This window comes from Cervus canadensis, chromosome 5 (genome assembly GCF_019320065.1).
Source record: "Cervus canadensis isolate Bull #8, Minnesota chromosome 5, ASM1932006v1, whole genome shotgun sequence".
Taxonomy (NCBI): domain Eukaryota; kingdom Metazoa; phylum Chordata; class Mammalia; order Artiodactyla; family Cervidae; genus Cervus; species Cervus canadensis.
In genome coordinates, this window is record NC_057390.1 from 95,204,026 (window position 1) to 95,227,790 (window position 23,765).

Consider the following 23,765-nt stretch of genomic DNA (forward strand, 5'->3'; position numbering starts at 1 on the left):
GCTATGGTTCATGGGATCCCAAAGAGTCGGACACAACTGAGCGACTTCCTTCACTTTGTAATACAGACCCTAATAGGTTATTTTTAAGTATCATCTTTAAAGTTTCGAAAATAAGAGGAACCTGTGTCTGGTGTCCTCGGTACATGAGGTTCCCCTCTTGCGTCTGTGCTTGTTTCTCCCCAGACCCCTGAGAGCCCCCCGGGGAGCAGAACCTCCTCCCCTGGAGATCTGCAGGCCCACAGAGCATGAACAAGACACTTGGGGGCCATTTCAGAGAAGGGCAGCAGCCCCTGAGAGGTCTGGGAAGCCCCACCCCAGGAAGCACCCCAGGCTGCTACCTGGCTGGCTTGGGAGTGCAGCTCCTCCACCTGTGACTCATCCAGAAAAGGGTCTCCTCTTCACTCCTTTGTTTCTGCCTCGTTAATTTCTGTGCTGGATTAAAACGTTTCATCTTCTCCTGCCTAGGCTGTAAATAGAAACGGGTCGTTTGGTTTGGTTTTAATAAAATTAACCTACGTGATAAAGATCAGCGTGGCCTGCAAAGCCTGAAATATTTCCTACCTGGGCCTTTATAGAAGAAGTTTGCTGACCCCTGACTTAGAGCAAGGCTGGGCGCTGGACAGACCAGTCAGGTCCCGCCCACTGCTTACTAGTCCAGGATTGATCTTGGCCAGGTTCCTGGCTCCTTAAACTCCAGTTCTGTTTCTTCATCCGTAAAGCAGGAACAGCGACAGCACACAGGTCTGTTTGCCACAGGGCTTTTTTTTTTTCTTTTTGTAACTGAAGTTGCAAGAACCTGGGTCATCTGATGGCACCTGTGAGTCAGGAGTGGGCCTGTCAACCATTGTCCTTGTCTGGGGCAGTGTTCCTGGCATGGAGTCTCGCGCTCATGACCTGGCTTCACCATCTAGCCCCAGAGATGGGGTGCATACCAAAGACACTGAAAAACCCACATACAGCAGCTTAAAATAGTGCGAAGCTGGCAGCCGCCCAGCGCACTTGACCTCAGTGGAAACGAAAAAACTAAAAGTCTGACTTCAAGTGAGGAGCCTTGGAATTCAGAACCTTGAGCCCTGTCATTGTCACGTGACCGTTTTAAATGGTAGCTTCTAACTGCCTCTCCCTCTCTGAACTGCTCACACCTAGAAGACGTGGCCCACCAAGGCAGGGGTCAGTGTTGACGTGCAGACGCACGGCGCTGTGTCTGTAGCCTAGGCTTGCTCACGACTCGGGGGTCAGCAGTTCTGAGCAGTGGAAAGTTCTCGGGAGACTGGAAGGATGATCTGAGGGTCTCACTGACACTCGTGGAAAGGGTGGACCCTCCGATCCTGCGGGGAGCAGTTGTTGGAGCGGCCCCCCGTGGCCCTCCGCTTCCCCACCGTCTCTTAGGGATCACAAAGGTAATGCCCAGCAGTGACTAGTGAGGGGTCTGACACCCCCCCCCGGGGGGAGGGCTGACCCTGTTTGCCTGCTCCACCCAAGCCTACTTCTGCCCTCCCAGCAGTGGTGTGTTTTTATTGTCCCTGGAGACAGACTGGGGAGTATGTCAAGCCTGTGGATGCCCCAAATGTCCAAAAATTCACTCCCCCCACCCCGCAGGAGGAATTGTGGGCTGTTGATAGCTTCTGCTTGGTGTTGAGAGTGTTTCTTTTTCAAGGTTGATTTCTGTATTTTATTTTGATGTTGGCTGTGCTGGCTCTTCGTTGCTGCTAGCACGCTTTGTCTAGTTGCACCCGGCAGGGGCTGCCCTCCGTTGCAGCGAGCGGCCTTCTCGTTGCAGTGGCTTTCCTTGTTGCAGAGCACAGGCTCTAGGCGCGCGGGCTTCAGTAGGTGCCGCTCCTGGGCTCTTCAGCACAGGCTCAGCAGTTCTGGCGCAAGGACTTAGTTGCCCCAAGGGATGTGGGGATCTTCCCAGACCAGAGATCAAACTGGTATCCCTTGCATCGTCAGGCTGACTCTTCCAGGGAAACCTCAAGAGTGATTTTTAAGGTTAACAGAACTACATGAAGTGTGCTGGTTTGTCTTCCCAGGTCCCCCAGCGGAAGCCTGGTGCTCACCCCAGCCCAGCGCAGCGACTCCTCACTGTCGGCCGGGACCGAAGGATGCGGAGGGTGACTGCCTCCTGGGGCTGCCACTTTGCACAGAGGTAGGCCCGCAGCCTCTCCCACTCAGGTGTCGCCCTTACACATGGACCAAGAAGGAAGTACAGATTTTTCTTTTTAGGTGAAATGATAGAATCGTGGTTATGTGGTTTTTTTTTGTTGTTGTTTTTTGAGTCTCATAGAAAAACATATGTGGATGAAATGATGTGATATCTGGGATTTGCTGCAAAAGGGAGGACGTGGCAGGTTGAGATGAAGCAAGGTTGGCCATGGATTAATTGTGAAGCCAGGTGATGAATGCGTGGGGGCAGGTTACACACTTCTGTCTACTTCCGCATATGTTTGCATTTTCTGTAAGTTCCAAAGAGTGGGCCAAGAGTCTGACCTGCTTGGGTTTTGGCCTCAGTCCTGGAGCTCCTTTCTGCAAGACCTGGGACCAGAAGGTGTCCTGTTTACTCATCTGTAAAATGGGGCAAAGCCCAGCCTCTGAGATGGCCGGGGAAGCTTTCAAGGGAAGAAGGCACGGAAAGAACTTAGTCCGGGACCTGGCCCCTCGTCAGCACCAGTCACCCCTGTTCTGTCGTGGAGTCTGGGCCAGTTCACCGCTGGCAGATTCTTCGGGGTGGGGAGGGGCTTGCAGGAGGGTGCCTGGGGGAGGGGTTCACCTCCGCCTGGTGGTTGCACAACCTCTGCCTTTGATTAAAGCACTGTCGGCTTCTCCTGCATCTTTGATTGATTGGGCCTTTTTTTCTCTGTAATAGTTTGGAGCTAGAGTCAAAAGCCAGGTTCCTGGGTACAATTTCTGCTAAAATATTGGGTGGCGGCAGCATTTACTTATTTATTTTTAAACGTTTTCTTTCGAGATAATTATAGATTCACAGTAAGTTGCCAAAAAATGTTCCGGGAGGTTCCATGTTCCCTTCCCCCAGAGTCCCCCAGTGGTACCGCATCTCCGGTGTATCCGTAGTAGAGCATCATGACCAGCAGAGTGACCGGTACACCCAAGGAACTCATTCAGATTTCACCAGTTTTACCCTTACTCATTTGTGTGTGTGTGTGTGTTTATGTGTGTGTGTGTTTTTATGTGTGTGTGTGTTTATGTGTGTGTGTGTTTGTGTGTGTGTGTGTTTATGTGTGTGTGTGTGTGTGTGTTTATGTGTGTGTGTGTTCAGTTCCAGGCAGTTTTCCCTGGTGGCTCAGATGGCAAAGCATCTGCCTGCAATGCAGGAGACCCGGGTTTGATCCCTGGGTCAGAAAGATCCTCTGGAGAGGGGAATGGCAACCCACTCCAGTATTCTTACCTGGAGAATCCCATGGACAGAGGAGCCTGGAGGGCTGAAGTCCATGGGATTGCAGAGAGTTGGACACGACTGAGTGACTAATAACATACAAATGCATACAGATCCATATCACTACTACCACAGACAAAATACAGAGCTGCCCAGACCACCAAGGAGTTCCCTTGAAGGAAGCATTTGCTTTTCAAACTGAAATAGCTGTTTTTCCTTCTGATTTCAAAAAGAGAAGAATTATATACAGAAGAGCGTCAGTGTGGAAGTTTGCCACAATATCATCAGCAATTTATTTTACTTTATTGTTATTGTTGTTTAGTTGCTAAGTTGTGTCTGACTCTTTTGTGACCCCATGGAGTCTAACCCTCCCAGGCTCCTCTGTCCGTGGGATTTCCCAGGCAAGAGTACTGGAGTGGGTTGCCATTTCCTCCTCCAGGGGATCTTCCCGACCCAGGGATGGAACTCTTGTCTCCTGCATTGGCAGGCAGATTCTTTACCACTGAGTCACCAGAAAGTGAAGTGAAGTTGCTCAGTCGTGTCCGACTCTTTGTGAGCCAATGGACTGTAGCTTCCCAGGCTCCTCTGTCCATGGGATTTTCCAGGCAAGATTACTCGAGTGGGTTGCCATTTCCTTCTCCAGGGGATCTTCCCAAGCCAGGGATTGAACCCGGGTCTTCTTTTTTTTTTTTTTTGAACCCGGGTCTTCTGCATTGCAGGCAGACACTTTACCGTCTGAGCCCCCAGGGAAGCCCTCTATTTTACTTTATACCTTGTACTTTAAAAAGTATATCATCTGAGTCTTGTTTTTATAATTGTAAAAAAAAAAAAAAGCAACGACAGCACAGTTCTTATGAAATCTCTCACCCAGATACACCACCATTGGTGCTTCAGTGAACATCTTTCAGACCCCTTTCTAGCTTGGTTTGCCCGCCCTTCTCTGTGACTTTCTAGTTCTCAAATAACATTTTCTGGAGGAGCTGCTGCTCTGACTTCCTCCTCTAGTATCGTGGCGTTTAAAGATTCTTCTCTAAGTGGGGTTTCTCACAGGAAGTGAGATAAGTGGCCTTTGGGTCACCTGGCCCCTCGGAAACTCTTGAGAAGAGGGAGCTTGCTTGCTCATAAAAGAGGGTGGTCCCCTTCTGTTCTTGCCTTCCTACTTGGTTTTCAGACCTGGCCTCTCCACCCTGCCTGCTGCTGCCCCCTGGTGTAGAGTGGTCTCCAGGTCAGGGAGCTGGTCTCTTTCAACAGAAGGACGGTGGTTTTAGATTCCCTAACAGATAGCTCCCCAATTGCAAGAAGCACCCTTGCGTCTTCCCTATCAACAGTTCTCATCATCACACCCAGCGCTTGAATTCTAATCATCTCCCTGCACTTGCTGTCCCTGGGCTAGGCATTTCACTGATACTTCCTCCGTGAATCCTCTGAGCAACCTTTCCGGAAGGTGTTATCTCCTTCCCCAATCCTCAGGCGAAGAGGGTGAGGCTCAGAGCAGCTAAGTAGCTTTTCCGGGTCACCAGCCAGTACGTGACACATCTGAGGCTCGAGACCCAAGTATGCATTTAACCCCCAGCCTCTCCTGCCTCCAGCAGGCAGGGGCTGCCGTTAACCCAGGATCCCTTGTGTTTCCTTGTAGGTGAGCCCGGGCCAGCATGGGGGACTCCAGGGACCTTTGTCCTCATCTTGACTCAATAGGGGAGGTGACCAAAGAGGACTTGCTGCTCAAATCCAAGGTAAAGGGTCAGACCTTCTGGGGCTGAGGCCCACACCCAGGGCACACCGCCCCCCACCCCCCGACCCCTGCCACATTCCTGGGATGCAGACATTTCTGAAGCCACGGAAGCACTGGCTCCCAGCAGTCTCTGCTTGGCCTTTTATGTAAATGGAAAAGCTGGCGTCTGTTCAGGAGGCCTTCCGGGGCTGCGTCCTAACAGCCATTAATTACCACGCAGACCATCCATTTGGGAGCACTGATGCCCATTAGTGGCTGGAGCAGGTGCAAGGCGGAGAGTCAGGCTCTGAGAGTCCACGGGCATTTCTGCACACTTGACCTGAGAAGGGCTCAGGGAGGTTCAAAGAGAAGAGGTGGGCCACTGGTTTTTTTTTTTTCTTGTCTATACTGTGGCTTGCAGGGTCTTAGTTCCCTGACCAGGGATCAGACCCATGCCCCCTGCAGTAGAAGCTTGGAGTCCTAACCGTGGGACCCCCAGGGGATTCCCAAAGGTGGGCCACACGGAATAGGGAGGATGTGTTTTTGTCTGTTTGTTAGATTAAAAATTTTTTTAAGTAGCTAACGCTTTCGCATGGAAATGACGTAAGAAGAAAAATGTGAAGGGGTCCCCCTCCCACCCGCCCTGTGCCCACCCTCTCCATCCCACCCTCCAGACAGCCACAAACATTGGTTTCTTTTGTATCTTTTCAGAGTTTGTTTTTGGGAATACGTATTTTTCATTTTCCCCTCTGTTACATAAAAAGTAGTGTACTGTAGCTGTGTTGGTCACATGCTCTATTCACCTGGCAGTGTATCTCGGAGCTCTCTGGCCTCAGCATGTGGATCTCATGGTTTGCCTTAAGGTTGCGTCATAGTTCATTGTGTGGACTCCACAGCTGATCCTCCGTGGGTGGACATCCGGGCCCTTTGCAGCCTTCTGCCTGTGTAGTGTCATTGTGTTCAGGGGCAGGGCCGTATGTAGGGGCCGTTCCCGGGGAGGGGGTTGGGTCAGACTCCCAGACAGGTTTCTGGGTCTTCTTTCCAGGCACCTAACACTGGTCATTCAGCCTCCCTGCCCCAGCAGGTGCTGGGTGGCTTTTGGCCTGAGCTGGTTTAGTCTCAGGCGTGATTCTTCAAAGTTCCTGCGGCTTCTTTTGAAGTTGTTTTGCTTGCTGTTACTGAACCAGGTTCATTTGCTGATTCATAGCAAGCCAAATGCTGAGACACCGAGGTTTGCGGCAAAGAAAGGGTTGATTCACAGGGCAGCCAAGGGAGGAGACGGGAGAACAAGCCTCCGATCAGCCTCCCAGAAGGCGAGGGGCGTGGGATATTTAGATAAAGAAGCAGGGTGGTCTTAGGCGTGGGGAGAGATGAGGTCATCAGTGTTCTGCACAGGTGTGTCTGAGTTACGTGCTTCTTCCTAGGATGCGTGTTCAAAAATTGAGGTGCTTAGCATGATCTGAGGCTGGAGTTTTGGGCCCTTTGACATCAAAAGGTCATTTATCGGACACTTACACCCAGTTTTAGGGTTAGTGGTCCCAAACAGTCTTAGCCGGCTCGAACTGGACAAGACTTCAAGTTTCTGAAAAAACAGCTTCAACCCTATTACAATAGCGACCCATACATCAGAGCTCTTATCTGTAGGGGTGGTTAGGGAGTCTTGTGATGTATAGGGTATATGAAGCATAGAGGGTTTGCAGTTTAAAAAAAATAATAATTAAGGTGAGCTTGCTCAGTGAAGGCAGGCTTCAGGCAGAGGGGTTTTTTACCCAGCTGTTCCCTTAGTTGCTGTTGTGTAAGACAAGTTCCATTTCTGTTCATCACCAATTTCTGCTAACCTGTGGAGCACGGCTTCAGTGTGGTCAGGAGGAAGAGCAGAGCCAGGCTGCGGTGCACTTGCACTGTCTACCGCCGGGTCTCTTCCTGAGTCTGCACAAAGGAATAAGTGAAACAAACTGAGTTTCTTGGGAAATCTGAGAGCAGGGAGGAGACGAACAAGGCGGGAAGAGGGAGGCAGAACTTGGGGGACCGGGCTGGGACATGGCAGCCTTTTGGAAATCTACAAAATGAAACCAACATGGTTTTAAAATACCCAGAAGGCGCGAGGATGGAACCAGGTAGCTCACAATGGAGGCAATGCAGATGGCTGAGAAACTCTTGAAAAAAGGTGCTTGGCTTCCCTGGTGGTCAAGGATTTTGCCAGGAAACCAACACGGCACCGTCTCAGATGCATACGGCACATACAAGCTCTCACTCAGAGCCGACAGAGGGAGGGAAGTGGACCTGACATTTGTAGTCGAGTTACCGTGACTGCAGGGTTCAGTTCCCACTCTCGGAATGTCTCTAGTAGCAGTGTATGCACCAGTTACAAGATTCAAATACAGCAGTGTTTCCTGAGCATTATCTGTGAAAGGGAAACACTGGTGGTCATCAGCGTATTTACCAGGAAGGGAATGAGTGAGGCAGTTGTGGCGTCTGTGCCCGTAGTGTGGGCCCCTGTGTACTTATCGCAAAGAATGGGATGGGGTCTCTGCGTTCAGACATGGAAGGATGGCCCTAAATAGGGGGCAGAAGCCTGTTACTGAGAAGTTTGTATAGTGTGATCTCATTTTTACTAGCCAAAGGCATGGAGAGAAATACTTCAAGTTAATACAGCATATATATATTATATATAGTACACTACATATTATATAGAGCATATGTGTAATACATGATACATTATGTACAGTGTCTGTGGGGTCACACGGGGTCGGACACGACCGAAGCGACTTAGCAGCAGCAGCATATGTACAGCGTACATGTATATAATGTATGACACAAATACAGCATGTATATTTTATATGTAATATACTACACATTATATACAGCATATATGTATTGTATATAATATGCTACATGTTATATATAGCATATGTGTATCATTTAAATTGTTGAAACAAGCATATAATACTTTTATCATTCGTAAGACTGAAATGAAAAAAAAACTTGGGAAGATGGGAGTGAACTGTGAAATCAGAAAGTCACAAAAGAGATGACAGATTTGGAAAGGTCAGGAGCAGTGACTTTGAGTCTACCAAGCAGACTGGTCTCCTGCCACCCTTAGCATCCTTGGCAAGAGACCCTAAGACACAGACTGCAAACCTCAGCCCCACTGATGGGATGCCTTGCGCCTTCTCAACCTTACTGAGAGAGCCATGTTCAGAATTTTTACAAACACAGCCAGAATCCAGGCTTAGTGAAAAGAAGTTCCCATGGAGGCCTGAGGGTCGATGTGGCCACCCTTGGGGGGAAACTGGGCCTTTCCTGTAAGTTTGATGACCCTGACTCCTCAGCTGACAGTGCTTCTGACAGTCAGGTCATGACCTCTCCAAACCTCCATTTCTCATCTGTAAGAAGGGGTTCTTGGGACCTGTTGCAGAGACTGTGATAAGGATTACATGAGCAAGGTCCAAAGAACTTAGCTGGATACCTGGCTCATTGTGATCCCTCACCAGGGATCAGCTCTGCAACTGCTACAGAGACCAGTGCTTAGAATTCATCTCACAACTGGCAGAGACACACTGGGTATTGTGGAAGCTCAGCTGGAAACTGCCGTTCTAGACAGGCACAGACAAAGTTACTTAGGACAGTTTAAATTATAATGAAAAGACCTTGAAATATAGTGAGTTAAATGAGATAGGAGTTTACTTTTCTCATTGAGCAGTCCAGATGTAGGTAGCTCTGATAGAGTGGCTCTGTCATTCTTAACACATGGCTTTCACCTCCAGGTCCAAAGTGGTTGCTTCAGTTCCTGCCATCACATCTGCATTCCCACCAATGGAAACAGTAGAGAGACCAAGGGTTGTGCAAAACTCAGAAGTGGCACATGTCACTTTTTACTGTTACGCTGTTGACTAGAACTGAGCCCTATGATCACAGTGGGGGCTAAGACACATAGTCTGTAGCTCACTGACCATGTGCTCAGCCAAAATACATAGATTCTTTTATTAAAGCAGGGAAGAGAGATATCAGTGGACCAGAAGCAGGCTCTGTCATCCTGATCAACAGACACCTGGGTGTTTCTGTGGTGAACAAATACACTCATCTGGTTTGTACCAGACTCTGTGAAGTTGCAGGGGTAGGCAAAACAGTCCATCCTTCCTTCATGGAACCCATAGTCTAGGCGGGCAGAAAGGCTTAAATAAATGAGTGTCATGAAGGAGTAGAAGGTGTGACAAGAGCATATTAAGGGGTCTCTTTGCTTAAGCTTTAAGTGATTGTGTTGAAAATGTTTTTTCAGGCACGTGAAAAAACAAAATTCAAACAGTAAAGCTTAAAGTGCCCCCATGGGCTGGCTCTCTGTGAGGCAAAGCCTCTGAGCTGAGTCTGATGGCACACATTCTGGGGCCACTCACACCCTCCTCTTCCTTTCTTTCCCCACCTCACACAGAGCACCTGTCAGTCATGTGGGGTTTCTGGACCCAACCTGTGGGCCTGTCTCCAGGTAAGTTTCCTGCAGCTGTTGGGGCCCTGGAGCTGGGTCCAGACTCTGGGCTGGGAATACCTGTCCTCCGTGGGCACTGCCTGAAACCTTGGGCAGGGACACAGGGCATGGATGTCTCGGGTGTGGTGCCCAAGCCAAGAGGGCCCCGGAGTGCGCGAGCCCCTGGGCTGCCTGCCCTGGCAACCATTAAAGATGACGAGGGAAAAGCAGGCTAGAGAAGACTCTGGACTGAATGAGCCCATCGGCATGAAGGGGAAATTTCTGTCCAGCATGTGCATGTGAGACGATGTAGTGTCTTGGCTGTGAACCCTGGTGCTTGTTAGTGGCAGTTTGTGCTGGGGCCGGGGCTTGCCAGGTGACTCAGTGGTACAGAATCCACCTGCAATGCAGGAGACGCTGGAGACAAGAGTCTGATCCCTGGGTCGGAAAGATCCCCTGGAGGAGGAAATGGCTACCCACTCCAGTATTCTTGCCTGGAGAATCCCATGGACAGAGGAGCCTGGTGGGCTATAGTTCATGGGGTTGCAACAAGTCAGACATGACTGAGTTACTGAGCATTCGCCCACCCACTCACACATACGCGCGCACACACACACACACACACACACACACACGCACACACACACGCAAATGCACACATATCCCTGGGCCAGTCTGGGTCTTTGTTTTGCCATCTATAAAGCAGAGGCCACAACACTGACAACTGCCGCCGCCTTGTGGAACCCCCTTAGGGTAGAATTTGACGAGATGGTGCCTGTGATGGCCTTAACAGGGTGTGTGGCCTGTAGACAGTGTCCAGTAAAATCTGGTTGTGATTATCATGCTCACCCAAAAGAGTAACAGTAGATGTGTGAACAAGTGACGGTTTTCTCTGGGGGTTGCAGAATTACAGGTAATTCATTTTTGTCTATAACTTTGTAGTGTTTTCCAACTTTCCTGCAAGTATATATCACACTATATAATCTTACTAAAAATTTCTTTGAAAACAAATACGAGAGACAAAAAAAGGCAGCCGATGGGCACACAGGTCACAGTTTAAGTCTCTTTGCAGGAGACACAGGAGCCTCTGTAGGGCTCTGGCCTCGTCCTTTTGGGCCTGTCGCTCAGGGTAAACCACACTGCAGGACGCTGTCTGGGGCCCGGGGACGGCCCACGGAAGTGGGAGTCACAGCCCCGCCTCCCAGGAACCCACAGACGCCCCCCGAGAGACCGAGACGGAACGTGACGCAGCCTCTGTGACAGCCCAGAGCGCGTTTTCTCAAAAGGCCCTCACCAGCCAGTGCAGTGTTGACCACCACTCAGGGTGCACCAGAGCTCTCCTGCCGTGAAACAGTCCGACAGCCAGGGCCGGGGCTGGAGGCCACGAGCTGGGCCTCGGGAGCTGGGTGGATTTGGGGGAGGAGAGCGTAAGGCCAAAGGCAGGTCACCAGGGGGCACGGGGTCAGCACAAGGCCCCCCGGCTGCCTTTGCCCATTCAGTGTCCCCTGTCAGAAAACGGCCATGAGGCCCAGGCTCCGCCCGCCCCTGACCAAAAGCATGGTCCTGCCAACTGGCCCATCAGGAAGTGGGGTTTTGGTGGAAAAGGGGCGAGTGGAGGGGGGAGAGGGTCAGGGCGCCCAGCAGCCAGGCCTCTCAGCCCAGGGCCCACCGCCCATCTTGCTCAGAGGCGGGGCGGCTGTGTGGCGGCCAGCCGTGCCCAGCGCGCACCTTGGGTGTGCAAACCCCGCCCAGCGGCCGGGTCTTGGTTCCTAGGGGTGCCAGGGGATGGCGGCGGGGACACCCCCTCACAGCGTGGCCCTGTCTGTCCTCTGGGCCGCCCCCTCCGCTCCCCTTCCTTCTCTCCCCAGGTCTCTTGCTCCTACGTCGGCTGCGGAGAATCCTTCGCTGACCACAGCACCCTCCACGCACAGGTGAGCGTGGTGGCTGGGAGCGTGGGCCCCGAGGTCAGACAGCCCAGAGTTCAGGCCCCAGCTCCAGCCGCCCCCTGGCTCCACCCACCTCTCTGGGCCTCGGAGGTTGTGTGTGTAAAATGGGAACAGTCACAGCAAAGAAGGAAGAGAGAAGGCAGCCGCAGCCCTTGGCACGCCTGGCCGAGGTGGGGGGGAGCAGAATCTGAGATTCCTGGAAATCTTGAGATTTTCCCGAGCCCGCATTGCGGAGGCAGCCTGCGGCCCGGGTAGGCCAGTGTCTTCTCCTGCCTTTGCGTCTTGCCCTCTAGGCGAAAAAGCACAACCTGACGGTGAACCTCACCACGTTCAGGGTGTGGTGCTACGCCTGCGAGAAGGAAGTGTTCCTGGAGCCGCGGCTGGCGGCCCACCCGCCTGGCCCTGCGCCCAAGTTCTCAGAGCAGGTGAGGGGGCGCAGGGGCCAGCTGGCGGCAAACGGAGGGCGAGGACAGTGGGTCCCCGACGGCGTCTGTTCCCGCTCCAAGTTCCCAGGTGGCGCTGAGGCTCAGGTCAGCTAATGCCCGCTGAGCCCCGGCCCTGTCCAGGGCGGTGTGAGGGCTCAGGACGCAGAGGTGACTTGGGGGGGGCGGGCGGCTTTGGGGGTGCCCTGGGCCGAGGCCGGCGTGGGACACACCTGGACACCCTCCCCCAGGCAGTGCACCAGGCCAGGAGCCATTCAGGCCCGAGGCGGGTGGGGGAGCCCAGCGCGGAGCTGGCCCTCAGGGAGGGGTCATTCAATCAGCATCTGAGCCCCCCGAGAGGCCTGACGTGTCTGGGTGCAGTGCTGTCTTTCCTCCGTGTTGACACTGAGGGTCACATAATAGGTGCTCAATAAATGTGTATGGCCTGTGTGTGGACATACATGATCAATATATATGATTTTTTTTTTTACACAAAAAAGTATATAAAAAGTATATACAAATCCTGTTTTGGGTGTGTGTGTGTGTATTAACAGTTTATATGTAACAGAGATCCAGTAATCAACAGTGTTTGTCTCAGAAAAGTTGGGCTGCCTATTTTTTCTTTGTTTCTGCTTTTTCTCAAATTAATTATAAATATTATTACTCATTATGGTAAGTAAAGTACAAGTCAGAGAGTTCCCAGGGCAAGGCCACTAGGTCAGTTCAGTTGAGTCACTCAGTCGTGTCCAACTCTTGGAGACCCCATGGGCTGCAGCACACCAGGCCTCCCAGTCCATCACCAACTCCCGGAGTTTGCTCAAACTCAGGCCCTCTCTCACCCACCATGCCCCCTGCTCAGGTGGGCTGACTGAGGTCTGGGGTCTGGGCTTCTCCCCCGACACCCCAGCGCAGGGATGGACACGTGGGCCTGCCCCCAGCCCCTCTCCCTTCTCACCCACTAGTCTTCCTGACTTCTCACCCTGGTTCTTGAACGCAGGACTCTCCGCCGCCCTCCCACCCTCTGAAAGCCGTCCCCATTGCTGTGGCGGACGAAGGAGAGTCTGAGTCAGAGGACGATGACCTCAAGCCACGAGGTAACAGCCCCACGAGGTGCCAGCCCCGCGAGCTGTGCTGCCTGGGCAGGTGGGGCGGTGTACGCTGGTCTCCGTGACACGGGGGCTTCCCTGGAGTGCGGCCCAGCAGCCCTCAGCCCTGTCTCAGCCCTGTGCCCCTGGACAGGCCGGCTTCTTTCAACCCGGGTCGCTGCCCTTGCTCAGCGTGGACAGTGGGCTGCACGGGGTGGAGGGCGAAAGGGTCTGTGGGTTCCATCCACCACGGTAACTGGAGCTGCAGGGAGTAAGACTCTATCGGCTGACTCGGCAGGTTTCCCGGGCAGGTCCCGGGGGGCTCGGGAGCCACGGCTCCCCTCCGAGTGCTCACCGTCCCCTCCCTCTGTGTGCTGGTTTCACAGGCCTCACGGGCATGAAGAACCTCGGCAACTCCTGCTACATGAACGCGGCCCTGCAGGCCCTGTCCAACTGGTAGGTTTCACCTCATCTGGGAGTTGGGGGGGCCCTGAGAACAGCAGCTGCTGCCCCCAAACTGGGTCGTGTGTGTTGCTTACAGAAGCCTGGATGTGGGTACACATCAAGACGCCCCAAACCACACCTGCCCTTTGACCTAGCAATCCCTCCTATGGGAATTTATCCTAAAGGAGGTTCCAGTACCCAGAGAGGTTGAGAAAGCTGTCCGCGCTGTTCCTCACCGTGCTGTTTATTGGAAGCATGTTCAATTCAGTTCAGTTCAGTCGCTCAGTCGTGTCTGACTCTTTGCAACCCCATGAATCGCAGCACGCCAGGCCTCCCTGTCCATCACCAACTCTGTGTTAAAGGCCCATAAAAATCACAAATTTAGTACAGACCAGCTTTACGTGTTCAGGAAAATATGGTGCAGGACAATACTTGCTGAAACGGGGAGGAGTTCGGAATATGATAAGTAGAAAAAGGTTGTGAACCTTTGTATGGTGCAGTCCCATTTTGGGGGTGAAAATATTATTTTCCATCTAGGACACCCTCTACCCCTTGATGCTGGGCCATCTCCTCTGTCTGGCACTCAGGATCTCGCACAGAACTCAGGGTTCTGTGTGTGGGTGTGAAGGAGGGGAGGGATGGGGCTCTGCGTGCATAGAAAATTCTAGGAGGATATGCCCCCAAATCTTCAGAGTAGCTATCTGAAGGTCAGTTACTATTGTTTGCTTATCTGTATTTCCTAATTTTTCTATAATAAATGACTATTTCTTATGTAATGAAATAACAAAAACAAAGAAAAAAGAAGTGGGGGAGAGGCCTTCAGGCTCGGGAAGAGTTTCTGAGCAGGGGCCGACGAAAGGAGGGGTGATGGTTCCTCTAATTTTTACACAACAGTCTTTAAAGGAAGACCTTATCTCCAGTGCAATCACATTCTAAGGTGGGGGGGGGCTAGGACTTCAGCGTATGAATTTGGGGGGGATACAGTTCAGTCCCATAACAGGTGGGGTCTGTGAAGTCACCTACAGGTATTTATGACTCTGGGGGGCCCTGGTATATCCCCACACAGGACACTTGCTTCTCCAGCCAGCTCTTGTAAACGATGCCACGTGCCCCTTCTCTTCTTTGCTGACCTGGCTCCCTGCCCCCTCCCCCAGCCCCCCGCTCACCCAGTTCTTCTTGGAGTGTGGAGGCCTGGTGCGCACAGACAAGAAGCCAGCCCTGTGCAGAAGTTATCAGAAGCTGGTCTCTGAGGTCTGGCACAGGAAACGGTGAGTGACTGAGTCCCCGACCTCGGGCAGGGGCGTGGGGACAGGCTTTCTTGATGGGGCCCCTGGTGGAGCACTTCCAGTGCCCTCAGCCTCTCACCATCACGGGCCACACTTCCCCCTGCATCGTGCTTACCGGAGCCCTTCCAGGTGTAGGTCACAGCCAACTCTGGCTCGCAAACTGGGGAAACTGAGGTTCAGGGAGATTGAAGCGTCTTGCCCAAGATAACACGTCTTGTGAAAGGCGCAGCTAGAACTTGAACCTGGCGTTGACTGCAGCTGGCAGCGCTTCAGAGTGTGTGTGCTGAGGTCCGGAGACACGCGGTGACCACTCCTAGGTATCAGCCACGTCTGTGCATGTTGAACAGGGTTTCAGAAGTGGCGGCTGACGCTGACCAGATGGGGGCTTTAGCTCAGTGTAAAAGGAGTTTAAAGACCAGATGCCTGAGGTCGATCCAGGAAAACGTTAAAATTGGGAATAAAGTGAGTGCATAGAAATATATTAAATTAAAAGCAGATTATTAAACAGCCTGATGCCATACAAATGCAACTTTAAGCCACATTTAAGTGTTTACCTGCGTGTAATTTTGTGTCTGCATCGTCAAGGAAACGTCTGGAAATCATGGTGGTTATCTCTACAGGATGCTGCTAGTGTAGATGATTCTTTGCTGTGCTTTTCTGAAATTTTCTATTTTTTTTTAAATTTTCTATTTTTAAATAACGAACATGTGTGACTTTTGAAATTAAAAAACCACAGTAAATATTTCAGAACGAGAACAATTTTAAAGGAGGCATGTCACGGGCTGGCAGGACATGATGCCATCCTAGTCAGGAGCTCTCTGCCTGGCTGAGCCATGACTTGATGTTTTCCTTTCCTGACCTTAGAGATGTGCAGACCTGCTGAGGCCCCTGGCCGGGCCAGCACCGCCCAACATTGCAGTAAATGCCACACAGAGCCCGATCTGGCCATCAGGGTTGCCCAGCTGCCCAGCTGTCCTCGCAGGCTTGAGGAGCTCAGAGCCAACCGCCACCGTGTACTAATGGATTTGGTCTTCCTACAGCCCCAGCTACGTGGTTCCCACCAGCCTGTCCCACGGGATCAAGTTGGTCAACCCAATGTTCCGAGGCTATGCCCAGCAGGTAGGCCATCTGAGCTGCCCTGGGAGATACCCAGGGCTGTAAACCAAGATCAGTGTGGAGAAGACCAGGGGTTTGCTTTGCCAGGCGGGACTTCTGGACCAGACTTGCTGCTCGAGCCCTTCATGGGTGCAAGGACCTCAGAGCCTCCCAGCAACCTTCTGGTGTTCTCCCCACCCAACAGATAGGGAGACTGAGGTTCAGCGGGCAAGTCCTCACCCAGTGACCACGTGCCAGTTACATAGCTGGTACAAGGCAGAGGGGAGAGTTGACCTCAGGCAGCCTTGATTCTGGGCATGTGTACCTCCAACTACTCACATTGGCCCATGCTTTCTCCTTCCCTGAACCACAGGCAAATTTCACTTTTAGTAAACTAGGCATTTTGATGGCGAGTTTCTGTAAATCTAGAGAACCCCTCTAGAATCAGTGGTATCTTTCTATGGCATAAATTCACAGACTCACAGTGAAGCAGAATGCAGCCACACGCTTCCTGCTGCCCCGAGCTAACCATTCAGGTGACCCAGGTCCTACTCCAGATGGGGTCTCGCTGCTGGGCTTGCAGCTGGGGCCGAACCTGCTTGACACTCTGCTGACGAAATCCACCCAGAGCCGGCCCCTCCCTCGGCTAGAACTGAGAAAACAAGGCCCCTCTCTCCATGTCGGCAAGCTGAGGCTTTGGGTGTGCGGCTGGCTCTGGCCATTGCATAGTTGCAGCCTCGTGTGGGTGGGATGTGGGCCCTAGGGGCTGCTTCTGACATCCAGGTCAGGGACTGTGAGGGACAGGACTGGACTTTGAACCCAGTGGCCCTGCATGGGCACCAGGGGCCCCCAGCTGCCCGCGGCCCGCCACCATCATCTTCTGACCTTCTGAAGCACCTCCTGTGTGCACCGCTCCTGCCTGGGCCAGTGGGCAAGGCTGTGCCAGAGGCCTCGCTGCCCTGGCTCCTCCTGGGCTTGCGTCCTCGTCACAGAGTAGTCAGAGTAACAGCAGCACTGCCGGGATCAGAGGCCCAGGCAGCCTGCAGGGGCAGCTCTGTCCTGCCCACTTCCTGTCCGGGCCACTGAGTCGTGCCCAGGCCTGTGGGACGCCTGTCCCTCCTGCCACAAGTCACGGGAAGGCATGGGCACCGGGGCTGGCGAAGGGCCAGAGAAGCAGAGAGCGCCAGGGGCGGGTTAAGATTATTGGTGGCCTGGCCTGCCAGCTGGCGTTGCTGCCCACAAAACTCAGCTGGGCGCTCACATGCACACACCCCCACGGCGTCACCTGTGTGCTACTCAGCTCTGTGCTCACACTCACTTCCCCTCCTTTTGGGAGCAAGGAGAGTTTCATGGCTGAACGCTTACATCCACTGTCTCCCGTGCTGAGTCAGAAGCAGGGCTGCAGAGCGGGAGCCTGGAGTCAGGCAGACCTGGGTCACCCCGTCCACTCTGCCACTTCAGAGTGCGAGACCTGGGAAGGGTCGGCTGGCCTCCCAGCCTTTGCGTCCTCTGTAGAAGGGGTGGAGAAGGAAATGGCAACCCACTCCAGTATTCTTGCCTAGAGAATCCCGTGGACAGAGGAGCCTGGTGGGCTGCTGTCCATAGGGTCGCCCAGAGTCAGACATGACTGAAGCGACTTAGCATGCATGCATGCACTGGAGAAGGAAATGGCAACCCACTCCAGTGTTCTTGCCTGAAGAATCCCAGGGACAGAGGAGCCTGGTGGGCTGCCGTCTATGGGGTCGCACAGAGTTGGACACGACTGAAATGACTTAGCAGCAGCAGAAGGGGGTCAGGTGGGCCCTGCAGGGAAGGGGTGCCCATGCTGAGGCCGCCCTGGAATTCCAGGACACCCAGGAATTCTTGCGCTGCCTGATGGACCAGCTGCACGAGGAGCTCAAGGAGCCCGTGGTGGCCACAGCGGCCGCGCTGACCGAGGCGCGGGACTCGGACTCGAGCGACACGGATGAGAAGCGAGAGGGCGACCGGAGCCCCTCAGAGGACGAGTTCCTGTCGTGCGACTCCAGCAGTGACCGCGGCGAGGGCGACGGGCAGGGCCTCAGCGGCGGAGGCTCCCGGGCCGAGGCGGAGCTGCTGATGGCGGACGAGGCGGGCCGCGCCATCTCCGAGAAGGAGCGCATGAAGGACCGCAAGTTCTCCTGGGGCCAACAGCGCACCAACTCGGAGCAGGTGGACGAGGACGCCGACGTGGACACCGCCATGGCCGCCTTGGAGCAGCAGCCCCCGGAGACGGAGCAACCTTCCCCGCGCTCCACCAGTCCCTGCCGGACGCCAGGTACCAGCCAGCTGCGGGGGAACCGCGGCCCCGTTGGACCCCAGCCCTTACCCTGGGGGGCTTAGTAGGGAAAGAATCTGCCTGCAGTGCAGGAGACCTGGGCTTGATCGCTGGATCCGGAAGGTCTCCTGGAGAAGGGAATGGCAACCCACTCCAGTATCCTTGCCTGGAGAGTCCCATGGACTGAGGAGCCTGGCGGACTACAGTCCATGGGGGTCGCAAAGAGTTGGACACGACTGAGCGACTAACACTAGGGGGCTGCCCTCCCACTAGACCCGGCCTCTGGGTGAGCAGCCAGGTGAATAGCATGTCACTTGGTTGAGAAAGAGTGAGATAGGAGCCCGCCCTGAGTTCAAGCCCCCACCGGGAATGGGAAGTGTGTGGACACGTCCTGTGTAGGGACTGGGGAGTGGGCTGGGCTTGGTTCAGGCCTTGGTGCCCCTCGGAGGCGCCGGAGGTCTTCCTGACCAGGCCGGGGGCTGGCCCAGCCGCCCAGCACGGTCCCCCTCGCTCTGTCCGCCCCCAGAGCCGGACAACGAGGCGCACATGCGCAGCACCTCCCGGCCCTGCAGCCCCGTCCACCACCACGAGGGCCACGCCAAGCTGGCCAGCAGCCCTCATCGTGCGAGCCCCGTGAGGATGGGGCCGGCCTACGTGCTCAAGAAAGGTTCGGAGGCGCGGGCAGGTGGAGAGGGGAAGCGGGCAGGGCCTCGCCGCCTGGAGCTCGGGGCGGGGCACGGGGGCGGAGGTTGCGCCCCTGGCGGCGGTGTTTAGTTTGCGAACACTTGCTGCCAGGGGCTGTGCCGCGCGCCCTTCACGCGGTGTCTCTGAGCCGTCCTGACATGGCTGGGTCCTGAGTTGTGGGGGGAGGCCTCCCACAGACCCAGGAGGTGGCGCGGGAGCCGGTCACGTGACTCGTAGAGGCGCGACCCCCCAGCGCCCGCCCCTAGCTCCCCGGGCAGGCGGGAGGGGCGGGGCCTAGTCCCAGGTCTAGCCCAGACGCGGTGCCCCCAGCCCAGGTCCCCGGCAGCCGGCGGCGGAAGGAGCAGAGCTACCGCAGCGTCATCTCAGACATCTTCGACGGCTCCGTCCTCAGCCTCGTGCAGTGTCTCACCTGTGACCGGGTGGGTGCCCCGCGGGGAGGGGAGCGATGCACGGGGCTTCCCACTCAGCTTGGGGCTGGGGCACTGGCTCTCCGCCCGGTACCCCCCACCCTGCATCTCTCTAGAGGCGGGCCCTGGTCGTGGGGCTCCCCGTGTCCCAGGAATGGGGAGCAGGCTCTCTGTCCCACACCTGTCACCTGGCAGCCGGGGTCTGGGGTCAAGACCCAGCCTGGTCTGGGCAGGGCAGAACCTGGCAGGTGGAGAGCCAGGCTGACCTTCAACCTCCCCCTCCCACCCCCCGCCCCCAGGTGTCCACCACGGTGGAGACATTCCAGGACCTGTCACTGCCCATTCCTGGCAAGGAGGACTTGGCCAAACTCCACTCGGCCATCTACCAGAACGTGCCAGCCAAGTCGGGCACCTGCGGGGACAGCTATGCTGCCCAGGGCTGGCTCGCCTTTATTGTGGAGTATATCCGACGGTGTGTCCACCTCCCCGCCTGCTGGAAGACATAACCACCCTTGGCCTGGTCTCCTGGAGCTGGCAGCCTGACGGCCGACAGACCTTTAACAGCAAAATACTAGCTTTGACAAGGATGAGGGTGTAGTTCGGAAGGGGCTTGAGGCTGAAGCATGCTCAGGAGTTAGCATGTTCTGTGGCCGTACTGAGGTGGCCTGGTTTGAGCCGGGCCGTGGATTGGAAGGCAGTAGTGATGGGGAGAGTGACCCGGTGGCAGCTAGAAAGGAGGGCGGTGGCTGAGTGAGGGCCTGGCCCTGCAGGGAGAGCGGGTGGGCTTTCTGGAGCCCCCACTGTGTTCCACGAAGCCTGCTTTACCCTCCTGATGTCAGGAACCTGTGCTCTGCCCTGAAGACAGGCCAGCATGGCCAGGACCTCTTCACAGACAGGGGAGGCAAGACTCAGGGGGAGGTGATGTCACCCTCGCAAGGACACTGGCTGGTGGTCCCAGGTTTCTGGCTCCAGACCTCAGCTCACTCCATGCACCAGGCCAGGCTACCTCTCTCAACCTAAACAGACCTCAGCCCCCAGGCCCCCATGTCTTACTCTTGCCAAGAGCCTGGCAGCAACCCCCACCACCATACATACACTCCCTTTCTGTCTCTGTAGGTTTGTGGTATCCTGTACCCCTAGCTGGTTTTGGGGGCCAGTCGTCACCCTGGAAGACTGCCTGGCTGCCTTCTTTGCTGCTGATGAGCTGAAGGGTGAGTGGACCAGGCTGGAACGGGGCTGGGGTGGCTGGGTCAGCATACAGTTCAAGGTTTCTGGGACGCAGTCTCAGTGCCTCACCCCTGCCTACTGGGCTGGGTCTGGGACTGCATACTCTCGCAGCCCCACCACCTTGAAGCTCTTAGGGGTTCCCTTATTTTCTTTTATTTACTAATTTGGCAGACAAAAAGGATAGCGTTCTTTAATTTTGTGTTTCCTTGATTATTGATAACCTCAAACATTTAAAAAATACTGACTGTATTTCCCAATTTGAAATTTCCCGTTCCTGTCCTCTTCCTGTTTTTCTCTTCAGTGATTGGCATCTCATTAACCTTTGGGAAAACTCTTTTTAATTTTTAAGTGTGATAAGATATTTATTCCCTTCGGCAGAAGGGAAAGGCTACCCACTCCAGTACTCTGGCCAGGAGAATTCCATGAACTATACAGTCCATGGGGTTGCAAAGAGTCGGACGCAACTGAGTGACTTTAGCTTAAGATATATATAACATAAAATGTACCATCATGACCACTTTTAAGTGTTCAGTTCAGTGTAGTATTGACTATATACATATTGTCGTGCAACTAATTTCAGACCGTTCTCATCTTGCGGAACTGAAACTCTCTGTCCCTTAAATAGCAGTGCCCTGTCTCCCCTTCCACCAGCCCTGGGCAACCACCATCCTACTTTCTGTCTTTCTGTATTTGACTATTCTAGGTGCCTCAATCCAAGTTGAATCATACAGTGTTTGTCCTTTAGTGACTGGCCTGTGTCTCTTAGCATAACATCCTCAGGGTTCATCCATATTGTAGCAGGTATAGAGTTTCCTTCCTGTTTTAAGGCCGGATAATATTCCATTGTGTGAATAGACCACGTTTTGTTTATTCATCATCTGTCAGTGGACCCTTGGGTTGCTCCCACCTTTTGGCTTTGTGAATAATGCTGCGGTGAACAGGGATGCACAGAATACTCTTTGAGACAGTGATTGCATTTCCTTTAGTTGTATACCCATTAGTGGGATTGCTGGGTTTTGTGATCGTTCTCAAAATTCTGGCTTATTCAAAATTCTCCAAGCCAGGCTTCAACAGTACGTGAACTGTGAACCTCCAGATTTTCAAGCTGGATTTAGAAAAGGCAGAGGAACGAGAGATCAAATTGCCAACATCTGTTGGATCATCGAAAAAGCAGGAGAGTTCCAGAAAAACATCTACTTCTGCTTTATTGACTATGCCAAAGCCTTTGACTATGTGAATCACAACAGACTGTGGAAAATTCTTAAAGAGATGGGAATACCAGACCACCTGACCTGCCTCCTGAGAAATCTGCATGCAGGTCAGGAAGCAACAGTTAGAAGTGGACATGGAACAACAGACTGGTTCCAAATCGGGAAAGGAGTACATCAAGGCTGTATATTGTCACCTGCTTATTTAACTTATATGCAGAGTACATCATGAGAAACACTGGGCTGGATGAAGCACAAGCTGGAATCAAGATTGCCAGGAGAAATATTGATAACCTCAGATACACAGATGATACCACCCTTATGGCAGAAGGCAAAGACGAACTAAAGAGCCTCTTGATGAAAGTGAAAGAGGAGAGTGAAAAAGTTGGCTTAAAACTCAATATTCAGAAAACTAAGACCATGACATCGGGTTCCATCACTTCATGGCAAATAGATGTGGAAACAATGGAAACAGTAACAGACTTTATTTTCTTGGGCTCCAAAATCACTGCAGATGGTGACTGCAGCCATGAAATTAAAAGATGCTTGCTTCTTGGAAGAAAAGCTATGACCAACCTAGACAGCATATTAAAAAACAGATATTATTTTACCAACAAATATCCATCTTGTCAAGGCTATGGTTTTTCCAGGGTCATGTATGGATGTGAGAGTTGGACTATAAAGAAAGGTGAGCACTAAAGAAAAAAAAAAAAAGAAAGGTGAGCACTGAAGAATTGATGCTTTTGAACTGTGGTGTTGAAGAAGACTCTTGAGAGTCCCTTGGACTCAAAGAGATCCAGCCAGTCAATCCTAAAGAAAACCAGTCCTGAATATTCATTGGAAGGACTGATGCTGAAGTTGAAACTCCAATACTTTGGCCACCTGATGCTAAGAACTGACTCATTGGAAAAGACCCTGATGCTGGGAAAGATTGAGGGCAGGAGGAGAAGGGGATGAAAGAGTATGAGATGGTTGGATCACATTACCGACTTGATGAACATGAGTTTGAGTAAGCTCTGGGAATTGTTGATGGACAGGGAAGCCTGGCGTGCTGCAATCCATTGGGTCACAAAGAGTCAGACATGACTGAGTGACTGAACTAAACTGAATGATTGTTCTATTAATTGTTTTATTTTTTTGAGGAACTACTATGCCATCTTCCATAATAGCTGCTGATCTACAGTCCCACTAATAGTGCACAAGGGTTCTCTTTTCTCTACATCCTTGCCAAAACTTGTATTCTCTTGTCTCTTTAAAAAATCTCTTTCTGGGATTTCCCTGGTGGTCCAGTGGTTAGGCCTCCACACTTTCACTCCTTGAGGGCCTGAGTTCAGTCCCTTGTCGGGGAATTAGGATCCCACAAGCTGTGTGATGCAGCTAAAAATAAATACACAAGTAAGTTTTAAAAATTGAAAAGCTTTCTTTTTGATGATAACTATTCTAACAGGTGTGGGGTGATAACACATTGTGTTTTTCATTAGCATTCCATGATGATTAGTCATGTTGAGCATGTTTTATGTACCTGTTGGCCATCTGTATATCTTCTTTGGAAAAATGCCTGTTTAGGTCCTCTGCCCATTTCTAAGTGATACTGTTTGTGGTTTGCTATTGACTTGCATGAATTCTTTATATATTTTGGATGTTAACCTCTAATCTGATATATGATTTCTAAAATATTTTCTCCCATCCTGTAGATCCCCTCCTCATTTTGTTGTTTGTTTTTTTGCTGTGCAGAAGCTTTTTAGTTTGATGTAGTCCCACCTGTTTATTTTTGCTAATAAAAAATTCTATCCAAAAAAAATCACTGCTAAGACCAATGTCCATGAACTTTTTTTCCTTCTGTTTTCTTGCAGAAGTGTTACAGTGTCAGATCTTATGTTTAAGTCTTTAACTAATTTCAAGTTTATTTTTGTGAGTAGTGTAAGATGGGGTACAATTTCATTCTTTTGCATGTGAATATCCAGTTTTCCCAACACTGTTTATTGAAAAGATTATCTTTTCCCCATTGAGTATTTTGGCACCCTTGTCAAATATTAGTTGACCATATATGCATGGGTTTACCTCTGGCCTCTCAATTCTG

The 23,765-nt window shown here is 52.5% G+C and overlaps 1 protein-coding gene across 3 annotated transcripts in view; it reads left to right on the plus strand.

Annotated features, from left to right (window-relative positions):
• USP20 (ubiquitin specific peptidase 20) overlaps window positions 1–23,765 on the plus strand; it is a 42,003-nt gene that overhangs the window by 8,319 nt on the left and 9,919 nt on the right. For all 3 annotated transcript variants that reach the window (XM_043469817.1, XM_043469819.1, XM_043469818.1), the window contains exons 2-15: window positions 2,031–2,146; window positions 5,028–5,124; window positions 9,532–9,585; window positions 11,433–11,495; window positions 11,804–11,935; window positions 12,930–13,026; window positions 13,404–13,473; window positions 14,616–14,729; window positions 15,788–15,866; window positions 17,691–18,138; window positions 18,665–18,805; window positions 19,153–19,262; window positions 19,550–19,722; window positions 20,367–20,461. In XM_043469817.1, coding sequence (XP_043325752.1) covers window positions 5,044–5,124; window positions 9,532–9,585; window positions 11,433–11,495; window positions 11,804–11,935; window positions 12,930–13,026; window positions 13,404–13,473; window positions 14,616–14,729; window positions 15,788–15,866; window positions 17,691–18,138; window positions 18,665–18,805; window positions 19,153–19,262; window positions 19,550–19,722; window positions 20,367–20,461 — 1,657 coding nt within the window. In that variant the 5' untranslated portion in view covers window positions 2,031–2,146; window positions 5,028–5,043. The remainder of the gene's footprint in view (window positions 1–2,030; window positions 2,147–5,027; window positions 5,125–9,531; window positions 9,586–11,432; window positions 11,496–11,803; window positions 11,936–12,929; window positions 13,027–13,403; window positions 13,474–14,615; window positions 14,730–15,787; window positions 15,867–17,690; window positions 18,139–18,664; window positions 18,806–19,152; window positions 19,263–19,549; window positions 19,723–20,366; window positions 20,462–23,765) is intronic.